General features: G+C 42.6%; 1 protein-coding gene across 1 annotated transcript in view; it reads right to left on the bottom strand.

Annotated features, from left to right (window-relative positions):
- The window catches only part of DLGAP2 (DLG associated protein 2), a 360,498-nt gene that overhangs the window by 235,290 nt on the left and 104,952 nt on the right, over nt 1-20,256 (bottom strand). Inside the window, exon 3 of the mRNA XM_030195606.1 lies at nt 17,868-18,015. Within this exon, the coding sequence (XP_030051466.1) occupies nt 17,868-18,015 (148 nt within the window). The remainder of the gene's footprint in view (nt 1-17,867; nt 18,016-20,256) is intronic.

The following is a 20,256-nucleotide window of genomic DNA, read 5'->3' as shown; positions in this document are numbered from 1 at the left end:
TAATATTGAAGTGCTTTACATGCTTTGCATCTCAATATTAACTAATGTGCATTTTGGTAATACAACATGCATTAATGTAAAATAACGCAGAATTTTGCCATTTACCTTGCACCATTTGGCAAACGTTTGCATTATTCCCTTAACGCACTTTAGTAACTACCCTGTAAGCATGTCTAGAGCAGACAGATTTAACTGATTGATATCAGCACCAAGTCACATCAGTTCAACATTATTTATGTTTATTTACATTTGTTAAAATCGTCTTTTTTACAAAGTAAATCAAAGTGATGTACGATAAAATTGAAAAGTGACAAGAACGCCATCAAAAGTACAGGAAAGATTTTGTAAACATTCATACAACATACAATCAAATAACAGATGAGAAATAGATTAGAAATCCAGGTCATTGTGTGTATTTCACCCATGCGCCAAACAGTCAGTAAAACACCTGGAGCAGTAAGGACAGGAAACTATACTAAGGCTTGAAAAAAGTTTTCAAACCAATTTTAAACATTTTTAAAAGAAAGCTGTGAGTGAAGGTCTAAAGGTAGCCAAAGAAACGGGGCCAGGAAGAAAAAGGCACTCTTTCTCATAGATTCCCAATACACTTGTGATGGATTTGGTAGGACAAGCCTATGATCGTTTATTGAATGTAAAAGATGTATGGTAGAATAAGGAATTGTTAACTTCGGGCCTCTTTTACTAAACCACACTAGTGATTCCCTGTGTGGAAAACATGCCGCAGCCCATTCATTTGCTGCACAGGAATCACTAATACAGTGTAGTAAAAGAGGCCCTTAGTGAGATAATCAGGTAAATAATTATGAAAACCTTTGTGTGTTAGAAAGAGATTTTAAATTGAATAGGCATATGAAATGAATGTATGTCTGACTCAAAAACAAAATAAAGAGAGACTCTGTTCCTCACAAACATGTAGAAACCATCAACAAGGAGTGAGGAAACAGAAGATGAGGAAGCCAAAGCTTCCTCACGGAGAGAGTGGTGGGTACTTGGGATGCTCTCCTGCGGGAGGTAGTGGAGATAAAAACGGTAATGGAATTCAAAAATGCGTGGGATAAACATAAAGGAATCCTGTTCAGAAGGAATGGATCCATAGAAACTTAATGGAGATTGAGTGGTAACACCGGTAATTGGGAAGCAAAGCTAGTGCCGGGCAGACTTCTACGGTCTATGCCCTGAAAATGGCAAGGACATATCAAGGTCAGGTATACATATAAAATAGCACATACAAGTTTATCTTGTTGGGCAAACAGGATGGACTGTAGAGGTCTTTATCTGCTGTTATCTACTATGTTACTATTCTATGTTACCATGTAAATGATGTAAAAGATCTTTTAATTGCTTCCAAGGTAATGACTCAACATGGCCATGTCGAGTCCTTCGATTGTATGTTTTCAGTACCTTGGAAGCAATAAAAAGATTTTTTTTTTACATCATTTAACTTTTGCTTCCTCATCTTCTGTTTCCTCACTGCTTGTTGCTATATGCCTGACTCTGCAGATAAGGTTATCTGCCAATTTTTCAGTAGTGTTCCTGTTTCCTAAGATGAAACATGTGTTAATGTGTATTGGTAGATAGAAAGTCCCATCAGAAGTAAACGGAGCCATAGTAAATAACACACATTGCCCACACTGTATCTTAGCAAACAGTCTTCAGCAGATGATTAACCTAATGCTGTACAAAATGTGTTACTAGAATGTTTTTGTCTGAATCAGCTTCAGTCATTTCTGTCATAGCCATTAACCCCCGGATTCTATGTATGACATTTAGATTTGGGTGCAATCCCGAGATGCAAATGCAATTTACTTGGCTAATGAACAGCCAATTATTGGCATTAATTGGCACCACCTGGAATTTGCATGCACATCTGACCGTGTGATATTCTATGATGTTGGGCACCCGAATCCCATAGCTCAAAAGGGAGCACGACCATGGGAAGGGCATGGGTGTGTTAGGAGCTTTCCGAAAAGTTGGGCATGTTGTTACAGAATAATGAGTTAGTGCACCCAATTTGGGCACCAGCATTTATGCCAGGTTTCAGCAGGCGTAAGTCTAGCTCCAAAGTTAGAGCATAGGAATCGGTATTTATTTATTTATTGGGATTTATTAACCGCCTTTATGAAGAGATTCACCCAAGGCAGTGTACAGCAGGTACAGTTTAACATAAAACTTACAATTTTGTTAACAACATAATAGTAAAATAACCAAGAATAAACATAAATACAATAAATGAGTTAAACTTGAAAACAGTAAATTGAAACCTAATAACAGATCTACCGTGAAACAGTATCAAAATATACATATTTAACAGCAGTGGAATTTAAATACCAGAGATATAATACAATCCTATATAATAATTCTCACCTCCAACGTTCCATGCTTTGGACCGTGGGTCCCTGGCTGCAAGTGGTCTGCGAGGCAGACACGCAGGACGTCACTGACGTCAACACAGCTGATTGCAAGGCAAGGGGAGGAGTAGGGAAACACGCGCAGCGTGTTTCCCTATTCCTCCTACTGCCTCAGAATCAGCTGTCACCCCCCCCCCCCCGCGCTATGGCCCCCTCGAAACCCACCCCCCTCCCGCGAACCTGTCGATCCCCCTCCCCCCGCCGGAACGCAGAAAACTGCCGCCGCCGTTGTTGTGCTACCTTCCCTTCCCGTAGGTTGTTCAATCATCTTCTTAGAAAGTTTTACTCCGTGCGTCTGACGTCCGAAGAAGATGATTGAACAACCTACGGGAAGGGAAGGTAGCACAACAACGGCGGCGACGGTGGCGGCAGTTTTCGGCATTCCGGGGTGGGGGGGGGGGATCGACAGGTTCGTGGGAGGGGGTGGGTTCGAGGGGGCCGTAGCACGGGGGAGGGGGATTCCCTGCCTAAGGCCCGTTTTCTTGCCTACAGAAACGGGCCTTTTTTACTAGTGTTAACATAATACTAATGATACAACTAATAATCGTGCATTACAGCATTCAACTAACATAGATATGATGCTAAATAGTTTCTACGATACGGCTTAACATATAGCTGAGGGAGATATGGTAGGAACAAGATGCGTGGTACGGAGTCAGTTGGGATGATTTGATGGTTTGTTAAACTTGAGGTAAGTTCAGTGCTATTCTATAAAAAGTATGTGCTCTTTATAGAGATATGCTTAGGAGGAGATTTTATATATGGCTCCTAAAAAATCGGTGCTGAAATCAGTGCCGACTAAGTGTATTCTATATTCTGCACCTAGATTAGAATATGCTTAGTTAATATTTCAGCGCCAATATCTGCGTGTATCCATTTACACCAACGAAAACCTAGTTTAAATCTTAGTGTGTAGATTTAGGCACACTGGGCCATATTCTATAACTAGGTCCCTACATTTTGGAATGCCCATGAAACATCCATTTTCCAGTCCATAACCATGTCCCTTTTTGCCTCCACACATTAGAAGTTTGGCGCAAATCATTACAGAATACGCATAGCAAGTTGTGCACCTATATTTTAATCTGTGCCAATTAGTGCTCATTATTGCTTGTTAAGTGCTGTTATCAATGTATCAAAGAATCACAATACACATCCCTAATCGGACCCCCAAATCATGCGCAGAGCAGCCAAGCGTTATGTTAGCTGCTCTGCGCATGCCACAAACAGTCAAAACACAAGCACATGGCTCCCAAATCAAAACAAAAATTTTAAAAAAAGGGTCGGGAGGGGGCAAAGGCACTCGTCAGGAGCGCCCTGTATGGCTGTCCTTGCCCCCCCACCCGTGGTCGCCGTTCCCCCCTGCCCCACTTCCCCCTGCATTCTAAATTAAAAAGCAAGAAGAAAAGCAAACGTACCTTTAGCAGCCCCGGCCCCCCTCCCTTCCTCACTACTCTGTCTCCCCTCAGCTCCGCCTCCCGACATCCTCCGCCCCGCCCCCTCTTGGGGTCGTCGCCGCCATTCCCCTCCTCCATCGGGCCCCCCTCCCTCTTACCGGGACCGTGCAGCGCCTCTCTCCTCTGTCCGAAGGCGCTGCACGGCCAAGAAGAAAGCTGATGCCTGTCTTCGCCCAGCTTCTGTGGCGCGTCTCTCTCCTCCTGCGCCCACCCCTGTCTGACGTCAGTAACCTACGTAGATTACCGACGTCAGACAGAGGCGGGCCCAGGAGGAGAGAGACGCGCCACAGAAGCTGGGCGAAGACAGGCATCAGCTTTCTTCTTGGCCGTGCAGCGCCTTCGGACAGAGGAGAGAGGCGCTGCACGGTCCCGGTAAGAGGGAGGGGGCCCGATGGAGGAGGGGAATGGCGGCGACGACCCCAAGAGGGGGCGGGGCACAGGGCGGAGGATGTCGGGAGGCGGAGCTGAGGGGAGACAGAGTAGTGAGGAAGGGAGGGGGGCCGGGGCTGCTAAAGGTACGTTTGCTTTTCTTCTTGCGACCACGGGTGGGGGGGGGGGGGCAAGGACGTCCATACAGGACGCTCCTGACGAGCGCCTTTGCCCCCTCCTGACCCTTTTTTTTAATTTTTGTTTTGATTTGGGAGCCATGTGCTTGTGTTTTGTTTGCAGTCTGAGGATGGGGATGCATGCCTAGAAAAAAAATATTTTTGAACTCCTTGGGGCTTGTAGAGGCTTCTGTTTATGGATTGTGCCTTTCAGTTTCCTTTTGACCAATCACAGCGCTATTAGCTCTGCTAATGCGCTGGGATTGGCTCACAGTTTGTTTGTTTTTTCACTTTATTATTTTTCCTGGCACAGAGCTGTCCTAACGAGAGGTCCAGACCTCTCGTTAGATTTCCTGCCTTTTTCCTGCGTAAAGGCAATCGGAAAAGGTTAGTGCATGTCGTTTCAATGGGGTTTTCACACTAATTGCTCATCTCCATTCCGTTTTCGTTAGCTGCTGGCTTCCTCGGTAAAAGCCCTTTGATGCATGCAACGGATCAAATTTTCCTCGTTGGAGGGTCATTAAAGGCTCATTAAGCTTTAGTGCATCTGCCTCTATATAGAATCCAGGGGTTAGCTGTGATCTTTTCTGGCACTCATTTTAGTGCCATTTATAAAATCCGGCCTCAGGGTCATTGCTGCCAATGTTATTTAATAGCAACAGAAGTTTTCAGTCAGGATATGGCCAAAGCCTGAAACTGCATGCAGTTACATTTTATCTCTTATTTAACTTTCTTACTGAACTGTTTTAAGCTGCAGATTCATTTCCTTCAGTTAAATAAATTGTGAAACTATTGCACGAGGACTGTGCTCTACTAGAAACAATGAGAGCTAGTGGAAGTGTGTCACTAAGCAAGGTTCTGCCCTCTTCTGGTTGATACAGCAATGACAGCTTAGAAAGATATACTGAGGGAAAAAGTGAAGAGTGACCAGAGTTGCTCAGATATCTGTTGAAATGGAACAACTTAAATTTAGATAAATAAATAAACCAGGGCTAAAACAGATGGGATTTTCATATGCTTGCTCTTTTAGAGCATATTGGTAGAATCCCTGAAAGGAATGGGCAAAGGCAAAAAATTCAATTTTTGATTTTCCTGAAATTTTATGTGTGAGTTATGTCAGCAGGAGCATCCATTTTAGAAACATAAATGTCAAAAATATCAGCAGGGCCAAAATGGCCACATAAATGTTTATGTTCTGAAATGGCAACATAAATGTATTATGTTACTCAGTGGGCCTTTTACAAAGGCTCACTAGCGTTTTTAGCTCACGCTAAAGAAATACTAGAGATATCCAAATATCGCTATGGGCATCTCTAGTGTTTAACGCATGCTAAAAATGCTACCATGCCTTTGTTAAATCCCCCCTCAGTTAAGAAGCATAAACATTTTTGTTATTCTAACTGATCGCAGAGTCCAATATCACTTACCAATTTTGCATTGGGGGAGGAGAGATATCAACTACTGGGATATTAATGGGGTGACCTCTGCTAATCCCTCCTGAAATCTAGACATCCTGGTAACAGATGTAAATCCTTGACGTTTATCTGTTTGGATATAAAATGTGCACCCCCTTCTGAAAAAGGGAATGCAAATATATATATAGTTTTTTGACCCACTCTAGTCCAGCCCCAAACATGACCGAACCCCATCCCCTTGCCTTATGAGTGTTTTTCAGGTTTAGACATGTATACCAGCTTTGCAAAATTGGGATTTAGACAATTATAATAATACAAATGTCTAAATGCTAGATTGTGCTTATCTAAAATGTGAATAGTGTTTCTAGAATAAGTACCTAAATCACTTTAGTGTGCACCTAATTTTTATGATGCAATAATGAACCAAATGTACACTGATGAATACACATACTACTACTTATCTCTATAGCACTATTAGACATATGCAGCTCTGTACACAAACATACATGAGACATTCATTGCTTAACAAAGCTTACAATCTATTCAAGACAAACAGGACAAGTAAGAGATTAAGGAGTTTCACTTATTATGAGGGTAATAAACACGTGAATACGGTGGGATTTTAGCCTGGATTTCAGTAGGGTCAGAGACAGAGAATGATGTACTGACTCAGAAAGTATACTACAGGTGTATGGCACAGCACGAAGGGATGGAACAGAGCCTGGAGTTGGTGGTGGAGGAGAAGGGCACAGATAAGAATATCTTGTCCAATGAATAGAGTTCTTAGAGAGGGGTGTAGGGAGAAATAAGACAGGAGAAATATTGAAGATTTCCAGAATGAATGCACTGATAAGTTTGAACTGTATGTGGAAATATAGAGGGACCAATGACGTGACTTGAGAAGAGGGGTTATGTGAGGGAAGTGACATTGGTGGAAGGTATGTTATGCAACAGAATTTTGATTAGATTTATGGGGCAAAAGTAGGTTTAGTGTGAGACCTGTGAAGAGCTGGTTGCAGTAATGTAAATGGAAAGTGATGAGAATGTGGATAAGGATTTTGATAGTGTGTTTAGAAATAGAAAAAAAGATGAAAAAAAAAAGTAAATAAGATGATACCTTTTTTTATTAGACTAACTTTAATATATGTATGGTTTATTTCTATTTATTACCTTTTAAAATTCGACTAACATGTTAGCAAAGGCAATTTGACTGGCCAGGATCGGCACCTGGCCAGTTAAATGCTGAAAAACTGGCTCTCTGCCAATATTCACCCATGTAGTGCTGAATATTGGGCAATATAACCAGCTATCCGTTGATTTTTAAATTGTGACTGGCCAAGTTTGGTGGTCATATTTGGCTGTGTGCAACCCTAGAACATGTTTGGCCGGTCTGAATTTAACCGGCCAAAGCTGAATATCAACTTGGCTAGTTAAACTCTGACTGACCAAAGATATTCAATGCCAGTCACTGGAAATGGCCCGGCATTGAATATCTGGTCTCAGATCACGGGAGTTAGCCAGTCTAACTCCCACAGTCTGAAAATTGGCCTCTGTGTGTTCAGAAAGGAAAGGATGAATTTTGGTGATGCTAGAAAGAGATGAAACATTTTAACAGTCCGTTGGATATGTGCAGAGGAAGAGAAAGCAGGCATACACTAAAGGGGCAATTCTATAACTGGGCACCTCTATTTAGGTTCTCTGATGGGTGTGTGGTGATAGTCTATTCAGTAACAGCCCTCTGGGAGCCCAGATTCTATTACAGAATACTACTATATAAACGCAGAGTGACCGACGTGCTGCGTGGCACGTCACAAATATTTTCCAACGTTGTTAGAGGAGGCAGGAACAGAGCTACGGGTGACTGGCGAGCACCAGGCGGGGATCGTCGACAGCAGCTCCGAGGCGCACTCCGACAGGTCCGATGAGCTGCTGCCACTGTGACCCGGGCGCTTTCCTCTGCCACCATCCCCCATGGCGGCTTTCCTGGGCGGGGGCTCGGCTGGTCCTGGCGGGGCTCCGACCGCTTTCTTGCCCATTTTAATGGGCTCAACGGCTTGTGCTAGTATAACCTGTGCCTCCCAGTTATTCCAGCCATAGACCTGGCCTAAGTGTAGTTGCATAAATGTAACAGGGTTTATGTGCAAAAGGGGTATATGAATTTGGATGTCCAGTTACAAAAATATCCTTCATAAGTGCAATGGGAGAAAGATAAAGGAAACCAAGACAGAACAGAGCCCAAAATTCCAAGTGGGGGCATTATATCAGGGTGTAGGTGGTGATCAACAATGTAAAAGCAGCAGACAGGTCAGGAAGGATCGTTTATTGTTTATTAATTTAATATACCACTTCTAAATAAGCATATATCAACAGTCTCACATTATATCAATAAAAAGGGAAAAGAATGCCATTATTCAATAGGAAAGAGAAGTCAAACTAAAGGCTCAGCCAATCCAGACACAAGCAATTGCACAGAAACAATCATACACCAAACACCATGGTCCTTCAGTGTATCAACACCTACAGCCAATCAGACAGAAACAAAGTCAATATTCGGTAGTCTTGCCCACCAATACTGATCAATACCCGAAGTACTAGGGTTCAAAAGCTAGTTGAAAGAAATAGGACTTTAAGGAGGCATGGAATTGAGTATACAATTTCTCAAGTCAGAGGTACAGAGGAAGGGAGTTCCATGAGGTGGGTGAGAGAAAAAAGAATGCAGAGGAGCATGTGGACTCCCACTTTGCCTTAGGGAGGTAGATTGTTGGTTAGTGATTGTAAGGGAAGAGTAGGTGAATAGGGAGTGACAAGAGAGGCCAAGTATGAGGTGAGAACCTTGTGTGTTAATGTGAGAACCTTAAATTTGATCCTGTACTCGGGAGCCAGTGGAGGCATTGAGGAGAGGAGTGACATGATCATGGTGGGATGCAAGACAGATAACACGGGCAGCGGTATTCTGTAGGGTCTGGAGACGTTCAAGATTAGCCTTGGTGACATAAGCAATATTGCAGTAATCATGGCAAGTGATAATGAAAGTGTAATCTCCCATAGTATGGGGATTACTGAGTAGTGTTGGTTTTGCCGTTGAGTCACTGGAGGGAAGGAGAGATATGTCCCTGGGTGGGAGGGGAACCCAAACCAAGGGGTACGTTGTGGGAATAAGCTGCAGAGGGAAATGTATTTGGTTATTGATTGACAGAAGAGGTTGAGTTTGAAGGTAATAAAAGTTTCTGTTTTTCTGAGCACATGGTCTTTGGTTGCCTTCACTCCCACCATGACCCTAGGAGGAGAGGGGGTATCTTGGAAAGACCAGATAACCTAAGGCTGGATTAAGGGGGGATTATTGTCAGTCAAAAGCAGTAACTGTGTTGGAGAGGCGTGCTCTGGGTGGGCAAGGGGTCCCAGCTTGAGAGCAGGAACAGGGAAGAGTCTGTTCAAAGTCAGAGGGTGCAGCCCAGTGAGGTGCAACTCTAGAGGAGATTACAGACAAGAGGGCCTGATCCTGGAGGAGTTTGCTGGTAGAAACCATCACTATCAGCACAGCCTTGGATTATACAGCCCAAAGAGATGGGTGATGAACTGGAGGAGTTGTATATTTGTATAGGAGTGTGGTAGCCGTGTTAGTCCACTCTTAAGGTTATCAATAGAAATCAAACAAAATAAAACATGGAAAAGAAAATAAGATGATACCTTTTTTATTGGACATAACTTAATACATTTCTTGATTAGCTTTCGAAGGTTGCCCTTCTTCGTCAGATCGGAAATAAGCAAATGTGCTAGCTGACAGTGTATATAAGTGAAAACATTCAAGCATTACTGTGACAGTCTGACAGGGTGGGAGGATGGGGGTGGGTAGGAGGTATGCATGGGGACATCAAAGCATATCATTGATATTCTAACAGGATGGGTGTGGATAGGTGAGGGGTGGGGTGATCAACAGAGACATACAGCTTATGGTTTATAATGGGCTCGGAACCCCAGATCCTTGTTAAGTCCTTTCTGTTGGGTGTTAAAATATTCAATCATTCTGATTTCAAAGGTCTTACGTTCTTGTATGGTTTTAAAGTTACCTTTCAGGATTCTCACTGTGAAGTCACTGGTACAGTGTCCTGGTCCTGTAAAATGCTGACCAACAGGTGTGGGAACCCTACTGGCACCAGTATTGTTCATGTGATGTCTATGTAAATTGAATCTTGTCTTAAGCATCTGGCCTGTTTCTCCAATATAGCATCCTTCGTTACATTTTTTACACTGAATGATATATACCACATTGGAAGATGAGGAAGTGAAAGATCCCTTTATGTTGAATATCTTTCCTTTGTGGATGACTTTGGGGTCCTGTGAAATATTTTGGCATAGTTGGCAACTGGATAAATTACAGGGAAGTGTGCCCTTCTGTTCCTTTTCAGTCTGTGATGGAAGTTTACTTCTGATTAGCTTGTGTTTTAAGTTGGGTGGCTGTTGGAAGGCCAGTACTGGTGGGGATGGGAATATCTCTTTCAGTAATTCATCCTCCTGGAGTATAGGTTTTAGATCTCTTATGATTTTCCTCAGTTTTTCCAGCTCTGGATTGTATGTCACTACAAGGGGGATTCTGTCTGTGGATTTTTTCTCCTTGTACTGTAGCAGATTCTCCCTGGGTGTTTTGAGGGAGGAGGCAATATTCTTGGAGATTATTTTGGGGTTGTAGCCTTTCTGTTTGAAGGATGCAGTCAGGCTTTTAAGGTGTCTGTCTCTGTCCCCTGGGTCAGAGCAGATATGGTGGTATCTTGTGGCTTGGCTGTAAATGATGGATCTTTTTGTATGTGAAGGATGGAAGCTGGAGTTGTGGAGGTAGCTGCATCTGTCTGTGGGTTTCTTGTATATAGATGTTTGTATACAGCCATCACTGATTGAGACCGTGGTGTCCAAAAAATTGACTTTTTCTGGGGAGTAGTCAATTTTGAATCTGATTGTAGGATGGTATGTATTGAAGGCAGAATAAAATTGTTTCAGAGTTTCTTCACCCTCTGTCCAAATCATAAAAATGTCATCGATGTACCAGTAGTATTTTAGAGGTTTGGTCTGGTGTGTATTCAGAAATGTCTCTTCCAGCTCAGCCATAAAAAGGTTGGCATATTGGGGTGCTGTCCTGGTGCCCATCGCAGTGCCCATTATTTGTAGATAGATATCATTGTTAAAGCGGAAGTAGTTGTGAGTTAAAATGAATTTGATTAATTTTGTAATAGTTTTTGGTGAGTATTGATGGTCCAGTGTGGATTTTTTTAGGAGTCTTCCACATGCAGCTATGCCATCTGCATGTGGAATGTTGCTGTATAGTGATTCTACATCCATCGTGACCAGAAGGGTGTTAGGTGGTAGTTGCTTGATATTTTTCAATTTATTCAGAAAGTCTGTGGTGTCTTGTATGAAGCTGTTAGTTTTGTGTACGAGAGGTTTCAGAATTACCTCTATGAATCCAGATATTTCTTCCGTGAGTGTGCCAATACCTGATATGATTGGTCTGCCAGGGTTTCCCAGTTTGTGGATCTTGGGTAGCATGTAGAATGTGCCCACAGCAGGCTGGTTTGGTATGAGTTTCTTCAGGTGAGGTTGCGCTTGTGTAGGAAATGTTTTGATAAGGTCTTTCAGCTGTTTTGTGTAATCCTGTGTGGGGTCCTCAGTTAGTTTCCTGTAGTATTTATTGCCTGAGAGCTGTCTGTGCCCCTCTTCAATGTATTTTTGTATGTCCATAATTACCACTGCGCCTCCTTTGTCTGCGGGTTTGATGATAATGCGTTCGTTAGTTTGTAGGGTTCTTATAGCCGCTCTTTTGGAACTGCTTTAAGAAGAAGCTCAAATAGTGGATAAGACTGTACCTAATAATCTTGGATGGACAGCAAACCTCTTAATGCTGACTGTATGTAATGGTTTATGAAGCTTGGATTTATTGCCTTTTGCAGAGTTCAGCAAAGTTTTGCATAAAAATTAAAATCCCTTGATGTGCTAAGTATTCCTTTGAGACAGAGACTGAAGACCTACTCCTGGACTGCTAAAGGATACTCCCGATAAAGCCCAGCTTAACATCCTACGGCCTTCCAGATTTTTATCCAGCCAAAAAGTGGCATAGATCTGCATTTGGATGTTTTTCTCACAAAAAAAAAAGAAGTTCAAATTGATAGGAATTAAATGGGCTTCCTCTCATTTGTCACACAGGAATCGCTAGCGCAACTTTGTAAAAGAAGCCCAAGGTTTGTTGTGCTTAAATTACACAATACAATTTTTTTAAATCGAATCTGTAGAGATCTTGAAATGGATCAGATCAATTCTGTAACTGCAGCAACCAGTGTTTTTATTTATTTATTTTTTAAATGCTACCTAACATGGTTAAAGGAAAATCAGATATTCACTCTCGGTATCTGGATACCAGATGGCCCTGAATATCTTCTGTCTACTGGATACCTAACCAGATAAAGTTAGAACAACTTTTTGCTGTCTTTTTTTTTTTTTTTTTTAGTTACATTTGTATCCCGCGCTTTCCCACTCATGGCAGGCTCAATGCGGCAGGCAATGGAGGGTTAAGTGACTTGCCCAGAGTCACAAGGAGCTGCCTGTGCTGGGAATTGAACTCAGTTCCTCAGGACCAAAGTCCACCACCCTAACCACTAGGCCACTCCTCCACTCCATGTTTAGCCAGTGACATTAATCTGCACCACTATTTTACCGCTTCCCGATGACGAAGTGGGTGTATAAATCTCTCCACCCTAAAAATATTTGTGGTGAGTGTCACCGCTGAGGTTAGCGGTATAAGGGACTCTAGAGGGAGTGTGGTTGAGTTGGTATCCAGTGACATTGGCACTCACACCTCCAACTTGCAACCACATACAGCACACACTCTCAATAAAATTTCTTCTAAAGGAATTAGGAAGACATAGGCTGCTGCTTTATTTATTTATTTTTATTTATTTATTTATTAATTTTACATATTTACAAGCATAATATCTTGCATTAGGAAAAATCGGATAAACAGAAAAAGAATATTTTTAAAGGAAAATATAATTATTAAAGCATTATTTCTTCCAGTCCGATTTAAGTCCACTATGGGGAGTTCAAAAATTATACAGACATTGTTGAAGTGAGAAAGTTAAGGAAATATTACAGTACAACTTGTGGGCCAGACGAATTCTGGACACTTAAACATTTATATCAAACATTAACGACAGGTGGAATCACCACTCCACCTGTCTTCCTAGATGTTATAAACACCTCCAATTGGGATGGATCAAAAAAGGTAAATTTCTCATTACGGTATGAAATTTGACACTTGCAGGGAAATTTAAGGAAAAAAGTAGCTCCCAGGTTAATCACTTCTTGCTTTTTTTGTAAGAATTTTCTCCGGCGCAGCTGTGTTTCCCTTGATACATCCGGGAATATATTAATTTTTAGCCCCTTAAACATTTTAATTCGATTTTTATAGAAAAGCCTCAGTATCCATTGTTTATCTGGTAGTAGGGCTACAGTTGCCACCAATGTGGCTGGTAGCGCTAATTCTGTATCTGAGCTTTCCAAAAGAGCAGAGACATCTAAGGGTTGACTCTCTTGCTGCTGTAATTTCAAAGAAGGAATATAGAATATTTGTGTAAAAGGAGGCATATTTTGTTCATTTATCTGAAGAACTTGCTTTAAATACAAATTTAACATTTCTTTCGGTGCTATATTTGACATATATGGAAAATTTATAAAGCGCAAGTTATTGTTTCTGGAAACATTTTCCATAATTTCCGCCTTCCTTCTCAAATTAGCCAAGTCTCTTAACATTACGTTTTGAGTTTCTTGAGTCTGTTTTAAATCCTTTGCTTGATTTTCCACCTGTGTCTTTAATCCTTTTACCTTATCTTGAACTTCAGCAACGTCTTGCTTAAGGGTTTGTATCTGTGGTATCATAGCTTTGCCCAAATCTACAATCAAATTCCAAAGGCAGTCCAGTGTAACCTCTGGGGGTTTACTTTGAAATAAATCAAGTGAGAAAGTTCGTACCTCCGCTTGTTGAAAGGAAAGGTCTACCCCCACAGGAGAGTTTCCACCTTCTGCAGTTATTCCGGGCAGTGTAGTTACCGCTCCTTCCTGATCTCCATTTGCCCTCGGTCTTCCTTCGTCCTTCTCCCCTTCCGGGTGTGGATTAGGAGACGTCGATAATGAGGTGGTGGAGGCGTTCGAGTGTCGGGGCTTAAAGAAATTTCCAGCTCTAGAGATCCCGGCGAGCCTTCAACCGCAGCAGGGATATTCAGCGAGCCGCTCACCGGCGTACTGGTGTCCTGGAGAGCCCGCTGTAAAAAAGTATCGATCGGGCCACTTCGAGCAGGGGTACTCAGGCGTTGGTGGGCAACGGCAGCCGCCTTCCCCCGTCGCTTCGGCATTTTAGAAGAAGTTAGTGGCGCTTAATCAAAGAGCCAGTAAGTATATGAAGAAAATTACAGGAGCTCAAAATATGCGTCTGACCTACACGGCGGCCATTTTGAACTGGCTGCTGCTTTATTAACTGAGTATAAACTTTAAGAATCAAATTTAATTCAAACTTATATCAACTTCTCCCCATCCAAACAGCTAGTTGGTGACAAACTAGTTGCTCCTAATGCCCACAGATTCATTAACATCCCGTTATACCCCAAGCACATCCTGTGGTGTTGCAAGATCATGCCTTTCTTGTGGTGGTGGTGCACACAAGATACAAAATTAATACAGGCCTCCAATGAACTTTCATATCCCACAATGTTCAAAAACCACCCCCTCCATGCTGCGACTACCCAACCTCCTTTCCCCCTAGACTCCCCAGACAAGTGACACTGGAGGAAACCACAACAATAATACACCCTAACAACAGAATGACAGGGAGGGACAAAATCACCCACAAACAGCAAATTCCTTCCACCCTCACCCTCCCACAACAAAATTCCTTCCTGCCAAGCTAAAACATTTATTCAGCCCCCCAACAACAAACTTCTCACCTCCCAACCAATTCCCCCACCAATCCTAAACCTTTTATTTCCAGATCCCTTCATCCCAACCAATATATAACCACTCTTCCAATCAACCTTCCCTCTTCTGCCCAATCATCAACTAAGAATTACTATACTGGGACAGACCAAAGGTTCTTCTAGCCCAGTATCCTGCTTCCAACAGAGACCAATCCAGGTTACAAGTACCTAGCAGTATCCCAAGAAGTAACAAGATTTCATGCTTCCATCCCCAGAAGAGTTTATAGAAGAATTCCTCAAACCATGTCATCTTAGCTCCCAATTCCCCCACAATCTAGTCCCACAACTCCTTTCCTCCCCTAGCACCCCCACCTTCTTGAACAAACTAAGATCCTAATACTCCCTCAGCTCTAATGGGAATGCTACAGCAATGTTACCCATCCTCCATGTTACACAGAGGGCCTCTTTTGCAATGTGAATATCACTACAAATTGGAAAACCTCTAGCTCTGCCCATGGACTAGCTGGTACTGTCCAGGTAGTGCTAAGTTGGTCAGAAGAAATATTCAGTAAACATTATCCAGTAAGTGCCACTGAATCTCTCTCTCACAATCACTTATCTGGTTCACAGCACCTGCGAACCGGATTAGGGCCTTAGAATATAGGCCCCAATGTTTATATTCCTTCTCAGAGCAGTAAACCTCCCTCCCCCCATCCAATCCCTGTAAAAAAAAAAAATCAGTTGTGCCTGAGGAGTCTTTAACTGCCATTAATTTCTAAGTATCAGTAATCAAAAGTTTGTAAAGGGGCATAGGCAACAGAATGCAGTGGGCCACGGGAGCCATAACCCTATCAATATTTTGCTCAAAATCCTCAATCTTTATTCTCATCTTGATCCTTCCTCCCACCCCCTGATCCTCACTGTAACCCCCTAAAAGCCCCCTCACCACAGAGGCCTACAGTAGTAGTAGTGCAAGAATACCACTAGGAGCACCATTTTGAAAGACAGAAGTGACTAGGGACTGGTGTTGCCCAGTGACCCTACTGGACCACCAGGCATGGACCATAGCCTGTGAAGATGGGGGGCATTTTTGGTGATTGCACTGAGGACCAGGGGGTGGGAATGAAGATCAGGGGGATGGGGGATTGAGAAAGGGGGTGCCACATGACTGGCCCTTTAGGCAGCAGCCTTGGAGCATCGGACCACTGTGAGAGTTATTGTACCATTTTTAAGGGCCATAACATGACTTGCAGAATGCACCCGGCGCATACTGCAAGTTGTGTTATCAATTTTACGTTATTTCCAAGTTTATTCCTCATTTGATATGCAAAGTCGACAATTCCATCTAGGCGCTTTACAATCATATATAATAATAAGGAAAATAGAAAAGAAATGTCAGCAAAGAATGTGTCTGCCTCCATGTCCTGCATTACCCCTCTCCTCAAGTGTCCTGCCACCAGTGAAGACCATGACTATGCCTGACTCAACCTCTAAAATATTTATCAAAAAAAGTATGTTTTTAATGCACATTTGAATTTATGAAAGGATGGCTCGTCACGTAGTCTAAGTGACATGTTGTTCCACAAGAAAAACTCAACCACACTAAATATAGACAAGTGAATGCTGTCAAAGCAGATTTGACAAAATGAAGGAATGACAAACAGATGTTGATGTAATGCTCTTAGAGGTTGATTAGGTGTGCATGGTATCAACATAACGAGACAGGAATAATGGCAGTCCTGGAGTTTGCATTTTATGTGCTAGAGTTAAAACCTTATAAGGAACGCTTGTGGAGAATGGCAGCCAATGTTCTTGCTGGAGCAGGGGAGTAACATGTTTTACATGTTTTGCATCTCATTACTATGTTACCCGTGGCAACATAAATATTACTGCAGTAAAACAAGTCATGCTGTGTTAGGGCCCTTTAAGTCACATTAAGGGCAAATAATACGAATTAAAGCCGTAACACAGCTTGATAACTTCCTTCTGACTGTTACACGGTAAGAGACCTCATATAGCCTGCCACAGACATGGCATAACTGTTTGCACCTTCATTTAGGTGTGCCAATGCCGACTTATCCTTGCAATTTATCACAGAATCTGGGCACACAGTTGCCATTGTAGAATTAGCACTTGGCACTTGGCATCAGCATACTCAAACTATGGCACTCAGTTGTAGAATTGTCCTACAATGCAAATAAATGAACTAACCATAAGGTGATACTTTTGTACTGGATTGACTTAGCACATTTTTTGACATGCTCTTGGGAACTAACATCCTGTTTTCTTAAGTCAGAAGTGAACACTATTACATGACAAGTGTATGGGAAAGCCATATTTTACATTTTGTTTGCTCTACTGTGAAGCTAGATTATATATATATATATATATATATTGCATTTGTATCCCACATTTTCCCACCTATTTTTTTTTTGTTACATTTGTACCCTGCGCTTTCCTACTTATGGCAGGCTCAATGCGGCTTACATGGGGCAATGGAGGGTAAGGATGTTATGCAGGATAGTATAGAAGGTGGACTATAATACTGGCTGGGTTGGTGAGGTAGTTTTGTAAGGCTATGGGTTATCTTCGTAGGCCTTGTTGAAGAGATTTATATTTGTTGCATTTGTATCCCACATTTTCCCACCTATTTGCAGGCTCAATGTGGCTTACATGGTACTGTAAAGGCTTTCGCCTAGTCCGGTAGAGAAACAAATACAAGGTGATATTGTGGTCGAATAAAGGTACATGTGCAGAGTGCTATGACTGAAAATGTATTTGTATTCAATAGACCCACAATGGCAACTTAATTAAATTAAATTAATTTATCAGTTTTTGACAAAATTTCACAAAGCTACCCGCATTACTCCAAAGCCATTCAAGTTCTCAGGATATCCACGTAACTAGGTATGAGATGTTTACATACATTGGAAACTCAACCTATGCACATTTATCTCATCCCTATTCGCTGTAGATATCGCTGAAAACCCCAGTGTTGCCAGGGCAACTTTGGGAAGCCTTGATCTGGACTGCCTACCCAAGGAAGAAAGTGTTAAAGATAGATTCCAACCTGACTGACGCAGCTGGCCTGACTGAGTGTGCTCACGGCCCTCATATAGCTCTGATTCCTTGATCGGAACTTGGGAGAGTTGTAGTTCACCGATGGATCCAATATGTGTCCAGCAGGCATTTCACTTGCAGCTTGTAAATAGCTCTGGCTGCAAAATAAAAAGGAAGGGAAGAGAGAGGAAATCTATTATTAATTAAACTCTGGATCACAGAAAATATATCATGTTTAGAAATGCAAATAACTGTGGGCAATATATGAAAGAAATTAAGTACAAACTTTGCTGTAATTAAACATGAACTGAATACAATTGGCAGTCTTCCTCTGAAAAGAAACTGTAAAAATAAAATTCAGATGCAGGTCCATTGTCTGCTGCATTTCTTGATGGTGGTGTATTTAATAGACATGTATGAACTGTATTTTCTCTCCCTTGGCTTGGTGCTCTGCCGCATTAAGAAAGTTAGAAGTGTTATAGGGTCAGACCACAGGTCCATCAAGGCCAGTATCCTGTTTCCAAGAGTGACCAATCTAGGACACAAGTAGGACACAAGTAGTTGGCTGAATCCACAGGAATAGATAGATATCATGATACTTATGTCCAGGGACTGGCTTTTTGCAGGACACCTGGTTAGTAATCATTTGTGCACTTTTCCTCCAGGAATTTGCAAATCCAGATTATGTTAATTGCTTTTATCACATCCTTCAGCAACACATTTCAGAACTTAACTATGCATTCAGAGCAAAAAATATTTTCCATGACTTGTTTTAATTGTGCAGCTTTATGAAGTGTCCCACAGTCCTTGTACTTTTTGTAAAAGTAAAGAACTGATTTGCATTTACCTATTCAATTTCAGCTTGCCCCAGCTTTTTTTTTTTGTCAAGTCCTACTGTTATCTCTAACAGTGCGTCCCACCTTCCTCTGATGTCATTTCCTTTCGGGTGGGCGGGACACGCTGAGAGGGCAGGGAAGCGAAGGACGGACGGATTCGAAGAGCCTGGCTTCTTTATGCTTTTACTGGCCGCCCGTGCCAGTTCGCCGCTGCGACTAGAGAAGGAGGGAAGGAACTGGAAGCCATTTAGAAAATCTTTTTCTACTCCCCCGCGCAGCCGTCGCTGTTCACTCAAATCACAGGAAGCAAACCTGTGAGCTGCTGCCTGCGTCCACGTTGTCGTTCTTTATTGTTGGTGAGCAGAGGGAAGGATGGGATTGGGAGGGGTGGTGAGTACAGAGTATGAGGAATGGGGGACTAATGAAGTGGGTGAAAGATGGGGGGAGGAATTTAGGAGACTGGGTAAGGGAGAGACAGAGGGGGGACTAGGAGTGCTGGAAAGGGAATGAGAGGGAGATGGTCAAAGGGGAGAGAGGAGCATCGATGGACATGGATGGGAGGACAGGGCCCAGGGAAAGAGGAGAAATTGCTGGACATGGAGGGGAGGGCAGGGGAGAGAGGAGGGTTGCTGGACATGGGTGGATGGAGGAGAGGGCAGGGAGAGAATTGTTGGTCTGGGATGGACGTGAAGGAAGGGAAGACAGGAAGGAGATGCACATGGATGGAGGGGAGAAAGAAGAAATTCTGGACATGGATGAAGGGGAGGGAAGACAGAGAAAGGAGATGCACATGGATGGAGCGGAAGGGAGAGAGAAGAAATGCTGACATGGATGGAGGGGAGGAAAGAGAGAGGAAGGAGATGATATGAGGGGAAAAGAAGAGAGGAGAAAAACTGCACATGGATGGAGAAAATAGGCAGAAGCTGGATCCACTGGACAGTCAAGCCTGCGGAGGACCAGAAATGAAGAAGAAAGGAGGAAAGGAAAGAAATAAATGGAAAGGAAGCCCTGGAAACGGAGTTAAGAGGACATATAGCAGCAGAATCGGATACTGGGCCAGCATGATCAGAAAAACAAAGTCACCAGACAACAAAGGTAGAAAAAAATCATTTTATTTTCATTATAGTGTTTGGAATATGTCCACTTTGAGAATCAGGTGCTCAACATTAAAAGTTTATATTTATTTACTTATTTATGACATTTTATCCCACATTAAACATGAATTAGATTGGCACCTGGGATCATTTAATTTTTTTTCCTGGAGAGAGTAATGCATTGCCTCCACCCCCAGGCTCTCTTCCCGGCTATAGCCAGCTCTGCAATTTTGAGGGGGAGGTGGACCGGGGGGGGGGGGGGGGGGCGCAGAGGTGGACCAGGGAGAGAGCCTGTTGTTAAACATTTACCAGCAAACCACTGTCTAGTGCCCACCCATCCAACCTGTTGGCCCACCCAAAAATTGACTTCTGGCTACGCCACTGCATACATGGGGTCTCTTAGCTTCTCTAATCTTATTTTAGCTGAGGGGTTTCTTTTGTCTTTGCAGCCATATTGTGGGAATCTTTC

Source organism: Microcaecilia unicolor, chromosome 3, assembly GCF_901765095.1.
Source record: "Microcaecilia unicolor chromosome 3, aMicUni1.1, whole genome shotgun sequence".
NCBI lineage: Eukaryota > Metazoa > Chordata > Amphibia > Gymnophiona > Siphonopidae > Microcaecilia > Microcaecilia unicolor.
This window is presented reverse-complemented; position numbering and strand designations above follow the sequence as displayed.